This window comes from Delphinapterus leucas, chromosome 6 (genome assembly GCF_059928025.1).
Source record: "Delphinapterus leucas isolate spDelLeu-1000000601 "Yukka" chromosome 6, BTC_Dleu_Yukka2, whole genome shotgun sequence".
Lineage (NCBI taxonomy): Eukaryota > Metazoa > Chordata > Mammalia > Artiodactyla > Monodontidae > Delphinapterus > Delphinapterus leucas.
The window spans coordinates 91,570,598-91,584,539 of NC_143134.1; the positions used below are offsets into that span (position 1 = coordinate 91,570,598).

General features: G+C 52.7%; 2 protein-coding genes across 3 annotated transcripts in view; both read right to left on the minus strand.

Moving 5' to 3' along the window:
• Positions 1 to 2,601, minus strand: part of CORO2A (coronin 2A) — a 62,620-nt gene extending 60,019 nt beyond the window's left edge. The window contains exon 1 of the mRNA XM_089912566.1: positions 1,485 to 2,601. Within this exon, the coding sequence (XP_089768692.1) occupies positions 1,485 to 1,548 (64 nt within the window). The 5' untranslated portion in view covers positions 1,549 to 2,601. The remainder of the gene's footprint in view (positions 1 to 1,484) is intronic.
• Positions 2,602 to 2,706: 105 nt separating this feature from the next.
• The window catches only part of TBC1D2 (TBC1 domain family member 2), a 42,744-nt gene continuing 31,508 nt past the window's right edge, over positions 2,707 to 13,942 (minus strand). The window contains exons 9-13 of one of the 2 annotated variants that reach the window (XM_022600049.3): positions 13,238 to 13,714; positions 7,324 to 7,444; positions 4,815 to 5,000; positions 3,910 to 4,031; positions 2,707 to 3,277 (exon numbers count right to left, since the gene is read on the minus strand). In XM_022600049.3, the coding sequence (XP_022455757.1) occupies positions 3,070 to 3,277; positions 3,910 to 4,031; positions 4,815 to 5,000; positions 7,324 to 7,444; positions 13,238 to 13,714 (1,114 nt within the window). In that variant the 3' untranslated portion in view covers positions 2,707 to 3,069. Of the gene's footprint in view, positions 3,278 to 3,811; positions 4,032 to 4,814; positions 5,001 to 7,323; positions 7,445 to 13,237; positions 13,715 to 13,942 lie in introns of both variants that reach the window. The other variant, XR_002648320.3, reaches the window with a different exon arrangement.

Consider the following 13,942-nt stretch of genomic DNA (forward strand, 5'->3'; position numbering starts at 1 on the left):
CAACGTGGAGCTTTCTGTACAATATGGTCCTGTGCCCATGGCAGATTGAGCTGAGAAATAATGAGGGGACAGCAGCACCAGGGAGGTGAGGTTCTGAACATGGGGGAGAGGACCCTGAACACAGGTATTCTGTAAAAGTGAATGTGCATCTCCCACTTTAGGGTTGGGGTCTTCCATAGTGCCCTCCCTCCTGTTTTGAGGAGCCCCTTTATTCTTGGGGATATTGCCCCAGGAAGTTTCCCTGGGAAATTCCTTTCCCCTAGAGAATGGAGCATGGGCCTGAGCTCGCTGGGGGCCTAGTTGGGAGAGGGATGCTTTGAGCTAGAGGGCCCACCACCTGGGGTAGGGAGGTGGAGCTGGGAGGGATCAGATCCTCCAGCCTGGGAAAGCAGCAGCCCCTGGGGATGGGGGCGACAGCTGTGGTGCAGGGCCAGGAACCTGACACCAGGGGTGGGCCCCAAACGCCTTTCAGGAAGAGCTGAGGGAGGGTGGGCAGGCTCCCTGGGAGCAGCTGCACCCCAGACATTCTTGGGGTTCGGCCACCCCCACCAGTTCCTGCTACAGCCTCCCTGTCAGGTAGATGTTTCTTCCTTTCATTTTCCTTTGCCTGGAGCTATCCCCATAGGACCTACACCACTCAGGAGGCCATAGGCTAGACTTGTCCTTTCCCCTGGGGGAGGTGTTCTAGGATCCAGAGAAGGCGCCATGAGCTTGGAGGGAGCCCTCCCTGGTTTTGCAGTTAGCAGCCTCTAAGGCTTGAACATGGCTTATCCACTCAGTGGCTGTGTGACTCTAGGCAAGTTAGTTAACCTCTCTGAGCCTTGTCTCCTCATCTGTAAACTGAGCTTGGCCTGGAGTGAGCAGGTGTTGTAAGACAGGCAGTTCACATTCTTGCTCTGGCTCCAGCTCCCGGCTACAGGGCTGGAGGCCCCCTAGTCAGTCCTGATTGCCTGTGGTCCCCAACCCTGTTGGTGTAGCACAGTACCCACGCCCTACAACAGGCTGAGTGTGGAACCCAGCGCTCAGGTGATTCTGTGGTGCAGCCAAGTAGGAACCAGAGGTGACCCAGTGCTGGTCAGCTGCAGAGTACCACCCCTCTCAGTGAGGGAGGAGGAGGGGGGTAGATACCCAGCTTTGGGCAGAGCTTCTCCTCTGCCTGGGTGTGTGAGTGGGAAAGATGGAGGAGGGGGAAGACAAGTGGAGGAGGGGAGAGATGAGAGAAGGTGGAGAGGGGAGAGGTTGGGGGTGGGCAGAGGAAGGGGAGAGAAGGGGGGCGGCAGGCAGGAGGGGAGAGGAGGGTGCCCTCTATCCAGCAGCCCCGGTCTGAGCTGGGATTGCTTGCTGTATTTTTGCTGAGGAAGGAATTTGATTTTTAAGGCTAGAGTCAGAGGGACCAGCTGGACCTAGTCTCTCCTGCAGCCTTGGGCCTTTTCTAGACCTCAAGGCCCTTGTGGTGACATTTTCTTCATGGAAAGGGTACTCACTGCCCAAGGCTGTATTGACTCTGTACCAGGCACCAGGCTCAGCACCAGCGTCATCTCCTTTCATCCTCCTGGAGCTCCAGGCCAGACCCCTTGTCTCTTTGGTGATGGCCCTGAGGGTTACAGCCTGTTGGGGTGTAGCCAGGACGCCCCCCAGGCTGCCCTCAGACCACCATCATGCTTCACAGTTACTGTTTGGTGGTGAAAGGACCTCAGCAGATGAAAAAAGTTTAGCAAAAATGAGAAAGGCCATCAAACCCTGGTGTAGGGTGTTCACAGGAAACTAGGCTGCCCAGCAGCCCTCGTAAATGTGGGAGGAAAGGAACCCTGAGGGTCCCCACCCCAGGGCTGGGGGGGAGTGGTGGGAGGGAACCAGGTGTCTGGTGTGCCAACCCCTCCCTCAAGTTCACACCAGTGGGCGACAGAAGGGCCTGTCACTGGTCCCCAGCAATGGGTGTGGCCGCCCAAGGCCTGACAAGAGCCTCAGATCAGAGCAGGAGGTCTCCCTGTGAGAATCCCCACCCCAGCCCTTCATATCACAGATTGCTGAGCTCAAGGCTATCCCGGCACAGGCACAGGCTTTGCTGAGAAATGAGCTGCCGAAATCACTTGTGCAGCCTCAACCCCCTGCCTTGAGGGGAATGGGGGAAGCCTGTCTGCTGAGGAAGGGCCTGGAAGAGCCCAGAAGAACTGGAGCTGAGTTCTGCACAAGCCAGCCCTGACTTGGCAACGGGCTGCAGGCTCTGTCCGTCTCACCGCCTGTTCCTCTCCCTCCCAACCGCCCAGTTTTCAAAGAGGTGAGTTTTCTTGCCCCAGACTCTGAATTTGGTGGTGGGAGATCAGAAGTTGGGCACCTAACCCCGGGCTTTCAGCCCCTACACCAAGTTCCTCTTGGTAGTGGACAGGGGTTTCCCTGGGAACACCCTCCCCACCCGCTGTCCCCCTGATGGGCTGTGAGGAGAAAGGCGAGGGCAAGTGCAAGGCTCAGGATACAGGCCTTGGAAGGTGGGAGTTCAGAACTGGAACAAAGGCCCAACCAGGACTGGAGAGGTGCTGTTGCCCGGAAAGACGGAAGCCCTAACTGCACAGCTTCTCCAGGAACCAGGACCGGCCCTGCAGAGATGCCAAGAGAAACAGCAGCCAGGGACGTCCCGGGCTGGGAAGGCCCTAGTGGGACACTCTGGAGCCCTGGGCCCGCCCAGGAACGACTGGTTACTGAGAATCGTTTAGGTTCCAAAGCTTGTGAATATTTCCAATATTTACACTGTCATACACAGATAAAACTTAGAGAATGTTCAAGGTTACCCTATAAAGACAGCACTCTTGCTTGTCTGGGTGCTAAAATGCTCTGCAGAGGAAGTGAGGAGGGGTGTATCCTGGGTGTGTGCTCATGAGGAGATAACCCAACCAATGGTTTCAGGGGCCAATGTTCCAATGGGGAGACTGAGTCCCAGAGAGGGGAAGGGACTCGCCCAGGGTCACATGGTGATGGGGCTCAGCGGGGCCTAGACCACTGCTCCATGGCTGTCCCCCTGTGGGTCTGCCAGCCAAGGGCGAGAAAGGGCTTTGGGGAGGGCAGGTAGCTAAGTCAGGGCTCTGCCTCTCCCTCATCCTCGCTGGTGCAACCCTCGGGCACTGCAGGGCCCTGGGCTGCCCGGGTCTCCAAGTACTCGGCCTTGAGCTGCTCCAGCTCGTGCAGCTCAGCCTCCAGCCGCTCCCGGTGGGCCATCCGCAGCTGGCGTAGCTGCTTCATAGGAAAGGGGTTCATGTCGTTGAAGGCGATGTTCATCAGCTTCCTGGGGGGAGAGCACAGTCACAGTCACCGGGGGTCCCAGGCACCCCTGCATTCATTCTGCTCATGCAGCTGAGGCCCCTGCCAGGGAGGAAACAGTAAATAGGAAGACAATTTCCACCCAAAGTGACAGGTACTGAGGCAAGAGGAAGCTTAGCACTGTGGGAGCTCTAACCCAGAAAGGAAAAGTTGGTCAGGGAAGGCTTCGTGGAGGAGGGGACAGTGAGCTGAGTTTTGAAGAATGAGTAGAGGTAGGCCAGGCAAAGATGGTGGTGGTGGAAGTGGCAAGGAGGCATTCTAAGTAGAAGAACCTGCAAGGCCAGAAGCCCAGAGATGGAGGTTGTCCTAGGAACTCAAATAATTCTGTTTGGCAGGATCATAGGGCATGGGTGTTGGGGGCAGGAGAAGGTGGGCAAGAAATGAAATAGCACGGAGGCCCTGCGTGCTGTGTTAAGGGGGCAGACAGACGCCAAGGCAGTGGAACGTCCCTGAAGATTTCTAAGCTGCAACAGAGGATCAGAATCGCTAATGAACCTACCTTTGGAAACACCAGCCCCTCTCTGCTCTGTGTCCCGGAGGGATGCATGCGGGGTGGGTACGGTGGAGGGGCAGGGTGGCCCAGGAGTGCGTTCTCACCGACTGTTGCAAATGGTCTTGGTGAAGAAGCGCAGGTACTGGTAGATCTCCAGGCCATCCTGCAGCCTCAGGATCTCCTCCTCGTTGTACTTGAAGATGGCCAAGGCATAGCGGAACACCACCTGGGGGGTAAAGTGGGGGCTCGGGGGGGGCACAGGGAGCCAGGGTAGGGAGTCCCCAGCAGGAGCAGAACCCACACCCCCAGGCGCTGTGGAAGGCCCTGGACAGGCTGCAGAGGTTGAAGGCCTGGAGGAAACATGCGGGGCAACACCAAGCGGGGGGGGTGGACTGGAAATCCCACAGGGGAGCACAGCTTGGAATCTGGGGATGGGGACTGTCCTGGGACCCTGGGCCAGGCATTGTCCCTGTTGGACCCAATGGCGGGTAACACTGTCTTTACATGGGGCTCCAGCAGGAATCAAATGGAGACACAGATCCGAGGGCACTTGGTGAACTGTGAGGTCAGCCACCATGGGGAAACTGGGGGGAGGTCAGGGGAGGGCCTGCCCAGGGTCTCCTTGCGAAGTAAGGGGCAGAGCTGGGACCAGATCCAAGTGCCAGCCTCCCAATCTGGGGCTCAGTCCAAACAGGAGGAAGAGACGGCAGGTGATTGAGGGGCAATGGACAGAATAGCGATGCGCCTCCTGGTCATGCTTGTGCCTCCTCTCCAGGGAAAGGGAATCCCCCCAACTTTAGGACGCATCTTCAGAGGCAGAAGCACCACTTCCCCTCAGGGGTGCAAAGTACTTGAGTTTACAAAGGAACGCTCCCAGGAGAGGTCCTCCTTGGCCCTGACAGGTGGGCTCTGTCCTCCCACTGTCCAGGGGCAGAATCGAGACCCAGAGGATGCAGGGGCTTGCCCAGGACACTCCTGCTCACCCCCGCCCCCCCCCGCAGTGCCCTACCTTGGTGCCCTCGTAGAGGAAGGCGTCCCAGACCTGGAGGAGGATGTTGCTGATGAGACTGTCTGCGAAGACTACGAGGAGCCAGTTGAAGGTGACGAAGGACAGGTCCACACGGTGCTGCCCCAGGTGGGCCATCAGTTTGGGCAGCTTCTCCGAGAGGAGGTCCTGCAGCACTCGCTGGTCCACCTGCAAGCGGAGAGAGGGCCTGTCAGCTGCTGCCCTGCGGAGGGGGCTGCCTCCGCCCGGTCCACCCCTGCACACCCGGCTGGTCCACACACGGCCCCGGGCTGCTCCCAGTGGGTCCTGCCCCACCTGGGGGCACAGAGCGCCCGGAGGAGCTAGAGCCCAGCCTGGCCGGGAGACAGGTCGCTCCACTGGCGAGCAGCCTTCCAGGTTGGAGCTTTGATGCAGAGGTCTCTATGGACTGTAAGTTCTTGACCAGTGGAGTTTTGGCTCCTTTGTCCCCCAGGCTTGTATCGGCTGACACCATGGCCGCTTCCCTACACCTGTTTTGGGACTGACGCACAAGATGCTCAGGGCAAGGTCCTGGGGGCCGGTGTTGGGGGAGCCACACCTGACATCAGGGGGCGATGCTGCTGGGTGATAGCTGCTTATGACCTCTTAGTGTGGTCCCATCATACCTCTGTCCTTGTTTCACTGGACCCGGTTGGTCACTGCCCGCACTGGCTCCTTCCCTGCCCCAGGACACGGTTGTTCTGTGGCTGCCCCCACTTCTGTGACAAGCCCGTTTTAGGCTCCTCTTGCTCTCTTTCTTGGAACTGCGGGTTTCTCAGCCCTCTCCCTCCATTTAAGTTTTTTTCCAGACTTAGCTCTTGCTGTGGCAAACACCCTCTCCCTTCCTTCCCTGCCCTGAACTCCAGGTCTGCTGTGCAGGCCAAGAGTCCAGCTCAAAACCTAGGGTAACTCACTGAATCTAAGATGCCACTGAACCTACTGAAGGATGTACAGATGAACTGATATGATGTCTGAGATTTACTTCAAGGTCATCAGAGTAGGAGGAGTGGGTGTGAGTATAGGTGAAAACAGTACTGGCCACCCTGTGTTGATAATTATTGAAACTAGGTAATGGATGCATGGAGGTTCATTACACTGTCTCTGTTTTTTTGTACATTTGAAATTTTCTGTACTCAAAACAAAAGCACCATAGTATATTGGTTATACAACACACCTCAATTCCAGAGATGTTAAAAAGTGAAAATAAAATATTTGTAAAGTGAAATATTTGTGTGTTTCCCAGCCTGCCTTGCAACTAGAGGTGCCATGTGCCACAATTCTGGCCAGTAAGATGTAAGCAGAAGTTGCTGGGTCGGGAAAGCTGTCTGAAAGGGAGCCGGTGCCTGTCTTTCACCCTCTGCTTCTAGCCTAGACCATGGCCACAGTGCCAGAGAGGGTGCAGCCATCTCACGACCATGAGGTGACCAGCAGGAGGGTGAAAGTCACATGGCAGAGCACTTAGCTGGAAGGAGCCTTCAGCTTTCTCATTATCTGAGAAAAATAACCCCCCATTTAAGCCACTATTAGGTTGGGCCTCCCTGCCACACAGCAAAACACAATCCTTACCTGATTCACCACCTATTTCCTGATGACTCCTAAGTCTTGATCTTCATCTCTGATCTCTCTCCTTACCCCTCCACCCAGGTGGGCATCCCAGAAGGAGGAAACAGTGTTGGGTGTTCACAGTAGGAAAGGAGGACAGGATGGGTGGGCAGGTAATGGCTTGGTAGGTTTTGGGGGGGAGTGAGACAGTTCTCCCTGGGTAGCATCTCTCCATAAAGCAGACGCACTGATACAGCAAGAATGGGACAAGGGGTGAGGAGGGAGAGGCTGGAGGGTGGAGGTGGGAGGTCTGAAATGGTTTCGCATTTACACCTCTCAACAAGCCCAGGAAGTAGTGTTACTTCCATTCAAAAGCAGGCAAGCCTGAGGTTCAGAGAAGTGCTGCCACTTGCCAAGGCCAGATAGCTGGTTTCTGAAGGGCTGGCTCTGAACCCAGCTCCACCTGACTCCAGGGCTGGTCTGTGCTCAGAGGGCAGTGGAGGGGGTCATGAGATGATGGAGGTAGCTGTATTTCTCAGTAGGTGATGATGCGTGTGTGTGAAGCGTCACTGTCACCTCCCATCCTCCCAGTCCCAACTTCCACCCTACCTGACCTCTGTTTTGAAATTCTTGACTGGTAAACACCAGTCAAAATCTAGTGACACTAGATTTCCTCCTCCTCCCCTCCATAGGATATCCACTGTTTCTAGTGATGTAATGTCCCCACTGGAATAACAACAGTCTATCGTGTGGGCAGGGCCCCAGCAATTCTCAAGGCCATCAGCTGACTGGAACATCGCAGCAGTCCCAGAGAAGGGCTATTGGCCCACTGTACAGAGGGAGAAATGGAGGCCTGAGAGATTCCTGACCTTTCCAAGATTCACTGACTTGTAGGAACAATTCAGGGGCAGCAACCTGCATGGCCCCCAAGTCCCCTCCCTGCCCTGCTCACCTGGGATGCCAAGAGCGTCTTGCTGTAGTAATCAGCTGGCATGATGGTCTCCACAATGGCCACCAGACACCAGAAGGCACTCTCCTCCTCATCCAGGACCAGCAGAGCGATGGCCGCCAGTCTGGAGTGGGAGGGAAGGAGGCCTGGAGTGACCCACAGAAGTCACAACCAGGCAGCCCACGGCAGGGGTGACTCCCTGGGGGATGTCCTGCCCAACCCCACTCTCTAACCAGGCTGGTGTTCCTGGAAACTGGGGCGAGATGAACATGCTTTTGAAGAGGACTACCTAGGGGATTTCCAGAGCAACTGGGATCATCTTAGAGCAGGGCCTCTGGAGTCTTGTTGCTTCCTTGCTGGGTGACCGTGGGCAAGTTACTTAACTTCTCTGAGCTTCAGCCTCATAATAATCAAAGGACTGTTGTAAGGATGAGCAGAGTAAATACATGTTAACTGCCCAGCACAGTGCCTAACACGTAGCGAGAGTGCTTTATAAAGGTTAGGTATCCTCATCTTAATATTCATGGGCTTTGAGACCTTGGCAAATGTGCTAACCTCTCTGCGCCTCACTTTTATTACCTGTCAAGTGGGGTTAACAGTATCCACCTCCCAGGACTGTGAGGCATTGAGAAGACAGACATACAGCATCTTGCTCACTGTCTGGCATGTACCAGGTGCTCAATACTCGGAATTCTTTTTCTCCTTTGCTTCCCCTCTCCCCTAGAGTTATCATGAGGCTCTAATGAGATCATGGATAAGAAAGAAGACAACCCACAGTGCTGAGCAGGGATGTCTACCTGGAAGAAGCACTGTTTTCTCTCCTTCCCCCACCTTCCCTGGCAGGTCTTGTCCAGGGTGAATCCAAGAATACATTTCCCAAAATGTACTGGTCTCTCAAGATGCTAGGTGAGCACATGGTCCCATATTCAAAGACGTTGGGGAACACTGCATACTCTAGCCCCCTTTTAGAGGCTTATGATATACATACCTTAACAAAGCCTCTTAGAAATCTCACGTTAACAAAGCCCCACATGACTAATACAGGGCTGCCTAGTGGGGCTGCGCACAGTGCACCCGCTGAACACCCTTAGGGAGCTGCCGCTTGCAGCACGGGGCAGCCTCACACTCTCAATGGACTTAAAGAGCACATTTCATTGTCAGATATTCATCCTTCTCTGGGCTCTTACTCGGCTGGATTCGTGACCTCCGACATCTTCTGAGGTTTACACTTTTTTTTAATAAACAGGGTTTCTGAAAAGAAAAAAAGAAATCCTTTTTCTCTCCCTAGTGGATTGGGAAGGTATTTCTCTCCACTCTGGCTAAAGTATTGTTACAGACCGTCCTGAGTTTAGCTGAGTGGATGGAGAGAACAGTTACGGGTCTCCTGGAAACAGTAGGCTTTGGCCTCTCAGAGATGGGAAAGTGGGAAGGCCTACAGAGATTATTTAGCTCAGAGAGAGCAAATGGGATACACCAGCCACCACTCTCTTTGTCTATGCCCAGGGCAGACATAACTAATTGATCATGGTACTCTTTCCCACTGAGTCTGGAGGCTGCCTCAGAAACTCACAAGATAAGGCTCCAGGCAGCTACTTTCTGCTGGTCATCCCTGGCCATTGCAGAGACAGGAAAATCGAGGCCCACAGAGCAACAGTGACTTGTTCAAGGTCACACAATCAGTTGGTGGCAGAGGACTGCCAAAGTCCAGCCTGTTCTCTCTATTTTACCTCATTCCACTGTTCTCAGTCCAGGAGTGGGTGTCAGAATTAGCTTCGATTTCTGCTCACATTAAAAGGTCAGTGATTTGATGTGTGAGCCCGTTGATAACGTTCAGTGATTTATACTAGTTTTAATTTTTGCACACAATCCTGAACCAGTAGGATAAAGTTTTTGAGTCAGAAAAGGAGGTTTAATCCTGCTAAGATTCCACCCGTGGAAGGCCCTAAGCAAGGCCCAGGGCCTTTGGGAATGGATACCACTGTTTCTGAGAGTCCCAATAATGCCACTGGGGGCAAGGGTATGACACAAGCTCTGAATCCAGGAATGCTCTCAATATGCTTGGTGGGATACTCAGGACCCCTCTGGTGGAGGAGGCCAAAGGACCTTGTTTTTACTTCCATGAGCCTTGTTTCCAAATCATATTGCCCTTAACCTCTCAAAGACTGGTCTCCCTGAGGATGCCCAGGCCATAGGTTCTCATTTACAGTCACAAGGAGGTTCCTTGGCCTGTGCCTCAGTCTTTGGGCTTAACTCCTGAAGGACAGATCTGGGAAGCTGCCTCACCCTCAGCCAGCCTCTGCTTTCCGCCCTTGACATGTACCGGCCACCCCTTTCCTGACTCCTTTGCCTCTTAGAAACCCCTTCCTCTCTATGGGCCTTACCTGTTGGTGTTTGGAAATTTGTTAGGGCTACTGAAAATTTTAGATGTGTATTCCTCATGACTTTTTGGGTGTGTTTTAATGCTACAGAAATAATAGCACAAACGCAAGAATATCTGTGGCAGCATTCTTATAACCAAAAAAAAAAAAAAAAAAAGAAGAAGAAGATTTACATACTTTATGGTGCATATGGTGCATTTAGACAGTGGAAATTGAATCTCTGTTAAAAAGGATGCACCCGGGCTTCCCTGGTGGCGCAGTGATTGAGAGTCCGCCTGCCGATGCAGGGGACACGGGTTCGTGCCCTGGTCCGGGAAGATCTCACATGCCACGGAGTGGCTGGGCCCGTGAGCCATGGCCGCTGAGCCTGCACGTCCGGAGCCTGTGCTCAGCAACGGAAGAGGCCACAACAGTGAGAGGCCCGCGTACCACAAAAAAAAACACAAAAAACAAAAAAAAGGATGCACCCAAGAGAAAGGAAAATATACATCCACACAAAGACTTGCCCAGGAATGTTCATGGCATTATTCATAATAGCCAAAAGGTAGAAACAATGCAAATGTCCATCAACTGGTTAGTGGATAATCCAAGTATGGCACATCCATGCAATGGAATGCTGCTTGGTAAAAAAAGAACAAAACACATGCTACAACCTGTATGAACCTCAAGAACATGCTAAGTGAAAGAAACTTGATGCAAATGACCACATATTTTATGATTGGTATATGAAATGTCCACAACAAGCACGCTCATAGAGACAGAAAGCAGATATGTGGTTGTTCAGGGCTGGGGGTGGGAATTGAGAGTGATTGCAAATTGGCACAAGGTGTCTTTTAGGGGTGATGGAAATGTTCTAAAATTGGATTGTGGTGATGGCTGTGCAACTCTGTGAATTTACTCCAGATCATTGAGTTGTACACTTAAAACCCGTGGGAAAAAAAAAGGTCAGTGATGAGAGGCTGCTGGCACTCACTAGGGTCCTAGCAACTGCTCAGGGCTACAGCCAGACTCCAGCTGAAGACATTCAGGCCCAAGTAGGTCTGCAAAGGAGGGTGATGTAGGAAAGGAAAAACTACTTTAAATCCACTTATATTTTAGAGAGAAATGGATTTTAAAATTTTGCTCTGAATTAGCATTAAATCATTATTATGATATCTGTCTCCCTCTAAACAGGCTGGGTTTTTTGCATAAAAGCAGGTTCTGTCCTCGAGAAACCACACATGCAGTTCTAATAGTCGCCACTAGATGGCAGCACCCAGACAGGTGAAAGGGGCTGCACAAGGGCCTTTGAAAGAATACAATGCACTCTCCACATTTAAACAGGCTCTATTACAAATAATCTTCTAATTAAAGCAATAGTATGAATACCTGCCTAAATGCCAATAACTATAGCATTCAAAGAAAGAAGTAAAGAAATACCTCTGGTTTTGGTCTCAGCTGTTCCTGTATACCCCTCAGCAACTTTTGGTGCTGCCTCTTTCCACATAGGGAGAGGCTTCTTTCCTTTCTACATGGCTTACCTTAAGATCCCCTCCTGCTTTGGGATCTTCCCCCTGCTCCTTCAGTATAGATTAGACTCCAAAGCCCATATGTGGCTAACTCCACTCCTGCTCTCAAAAAAGGTTATATTTGATCAGGAAAAAAGGTTTCTGAGTGCCCTCAGCACACTCTCTGCTACAGCTCCCATTCTGAGTGAGCGCGGGTGGTAGGAAGAACCAGGTCTGGGGTCCGGAGACCAGGGTTAGCAGCCCATGCATGGTGAGGCCCAGTCAGGTTCCTTAGCTTCTCAGACCCTCTCTTATCTCACCTGGCAATGGTGGGCACGAATGCTCACCTCGCAGGGTTTTCCTGAGGATTAGATGACATCAGGTATGTAAGTACCTGGCATGCAGGAGGCCCTCATTACGTCTTAGCTCCTACCTGACCTTTGCACAAAATGTACAAATTATTCATACAGTCTCAGAGCTTCTAGCTCCCTTCAAATCTAATCTTAAAAAGAGGATTCAAAAGTTTTGTGCCTTCTGGATTTTAACATGTTCAAACAGATGAGAAGCATGCAGGCTTCTGCTCAGCTGTTGAATGAATTTCTATGGACATCTCCTGTAGCGGACGTTTAGAGCAGCATGAAATCTGAACATGTTTTCCAAGGAGGCTTAGACTTAGAGGCATTACTGTTCGGGCTTAACTCTGAATTCCCAGTAATGGTACATGTATATGCTCAATTTCACCCAACTTAAGCTGGAAAAAAAGTATCAAAAATATCTATCCTTGGGAACCATTCAAATTTGAGTAGGGACACTGAATATTTATTCTGTGTTAAGTAAATGTCACACACTGCCTGAAAAAAAGAGCAGAATGACTTATGTAAAATTTGCTTGAGTATATATGTGTTTAAGTTAAGCTGAGGCGTGGGATAGGGAGCATGGGAGGGAGATGCAAGAGGGAGGGGATATGGGGATCTATGTATACGTATAGCTGATTCACTTTGTTGTACAGCAGAAACTAACACACCATTGTAAAGCAATTATACTCCAATAAAGATGTTAAAAAAATAAATAAAATAAAGTATTAAAAAATAAATAAATAAAATAAAGTTGAACCGAAACTTGCTTTGGGAAATATCTGAGATTATGCCACCTCTATCGAGATAACTGGGGGCAGCCATGAGAGTTCTCCAAAGTACTGGCGGGGGCAGCCCTACCAAGTCACCCCACCCCACCCCCAGCTCCCATCCCTTGTCTCCTGCTGTTGAACCAGAAGTAGAAATTAATCCAGGCTGGGCCAGATTCCTTCCTTTGGGAATTTAGGCCTGAGACATGAGGGTATCAACAAGTGGATTGCTGAAAGGCTTGACTTAGGGGCTGAGGACGCTGTTCTGACAGCCCTGATGGGCCCTAAATGTCCAAGGAATGACAAACAGTGAGGCTGGTCTGCTGAGAGAGAAGGAAGCAGCCACGTATTATGAGAGAGGCCAGAGACCACGCAGCCCACAGAGGGCTGCACAATCTCAGGGGACAGAGTCCCCCTGGAATATGGCATGAATGGTGTCCCCTGGTGTTGTGCTGTGCTATGGCCCTGCTAGACAGAGCGGTTGCCTCGGCTTCTGAAGACCATCTATCTGGTCCCTAGCTCTATTTCCTTTTTCTGGCTTTTGGGAGCTTCCTCTGTAACATTTACAAATTCTCTTTTCCTTGGGCTCCTCTGAGTGGATTTTGTTTAAAGCAATGATCCCTGACCCAGGCAGTCATGCAATACGTGAGCTGGCTGTGGGCTATACAACCCCAGCGGGCCTGCTCACGTGCTCTCTATGGAAGTGGCACCACCCTGAGGACAAATCACAGGAGAGGGCACGGGACGAGGAGCCTGGGGCTCTGGCCCAAATCTGTCTTGAACATGTCCTTTCACCTGCTTGTCCTCATCCATATGGTGCGGACCAAGCCCCCTGGGTTGACCTCTCTGGCTTCTTGGGAGGCTCCAGAGAGACAGAGAGGTGCCCTGGAAGGCAGAGGCTGTGCCCTCACGGGGGCTGTGTGGCTTACCTGTTTAGGCCCTGGCAGTAGCCGATGGCGGGGTTCTGCCAGGAGAAAGCCAGCAGTACCCGGCGGAGCCTGTCAGGGAAGCTGGAGGCGGGACAGGTGAAATGCTTGTTGCTGGGGAAGGTCCGGTTCAGGTCCAGCTCGATCTGGCGTGCGGCGGGGTGCTTGCAGGCCTGGCTCCGGCTCAGTAGCTCCTGGTAGCGGCCGGGGCCCTGCAGGTGCTGGACACGGAGGCGGACCAGCCATTTCCAGACGCGCGGGCGGTGCTCGCGGGGCACGCCCGCCCGCAGCAGCTGCTTGATCTCCGCCGAGGGGGCCAGCTCACCCAGGGCAGCCCAGCGCTCCCGCAGTGGCTGCTCCACGGCCTCGTGGGCCAGCAGGTGGTGGGAGTGCACTTCCAGCACCTGGATCTTGGCCAGCAGCCTCAGATCTTCCACCTCATAGTTGGGTACTGTCAGGAAGCCGTACTCGTCATACTCGCTGCCAGCAAAAGCCTGTGTCAGCGACATCTTGCAAGGCCCTTCCCCAGATAAGGGGCAGCAGGGAGAGGGTGGACCCTGGGCAGGAAGCCTGCCTGCGCTTCACTGCAGGTTGGCCATGTAACTCTGGGCAGGTCACTTCAGTGCTCTGAGCCTCAGTCTGCTCTGTACAATGGGTATAGGAACTCCTTGCTCTGCCTCATGAAGACCCAATGAGATCCTCTGATGT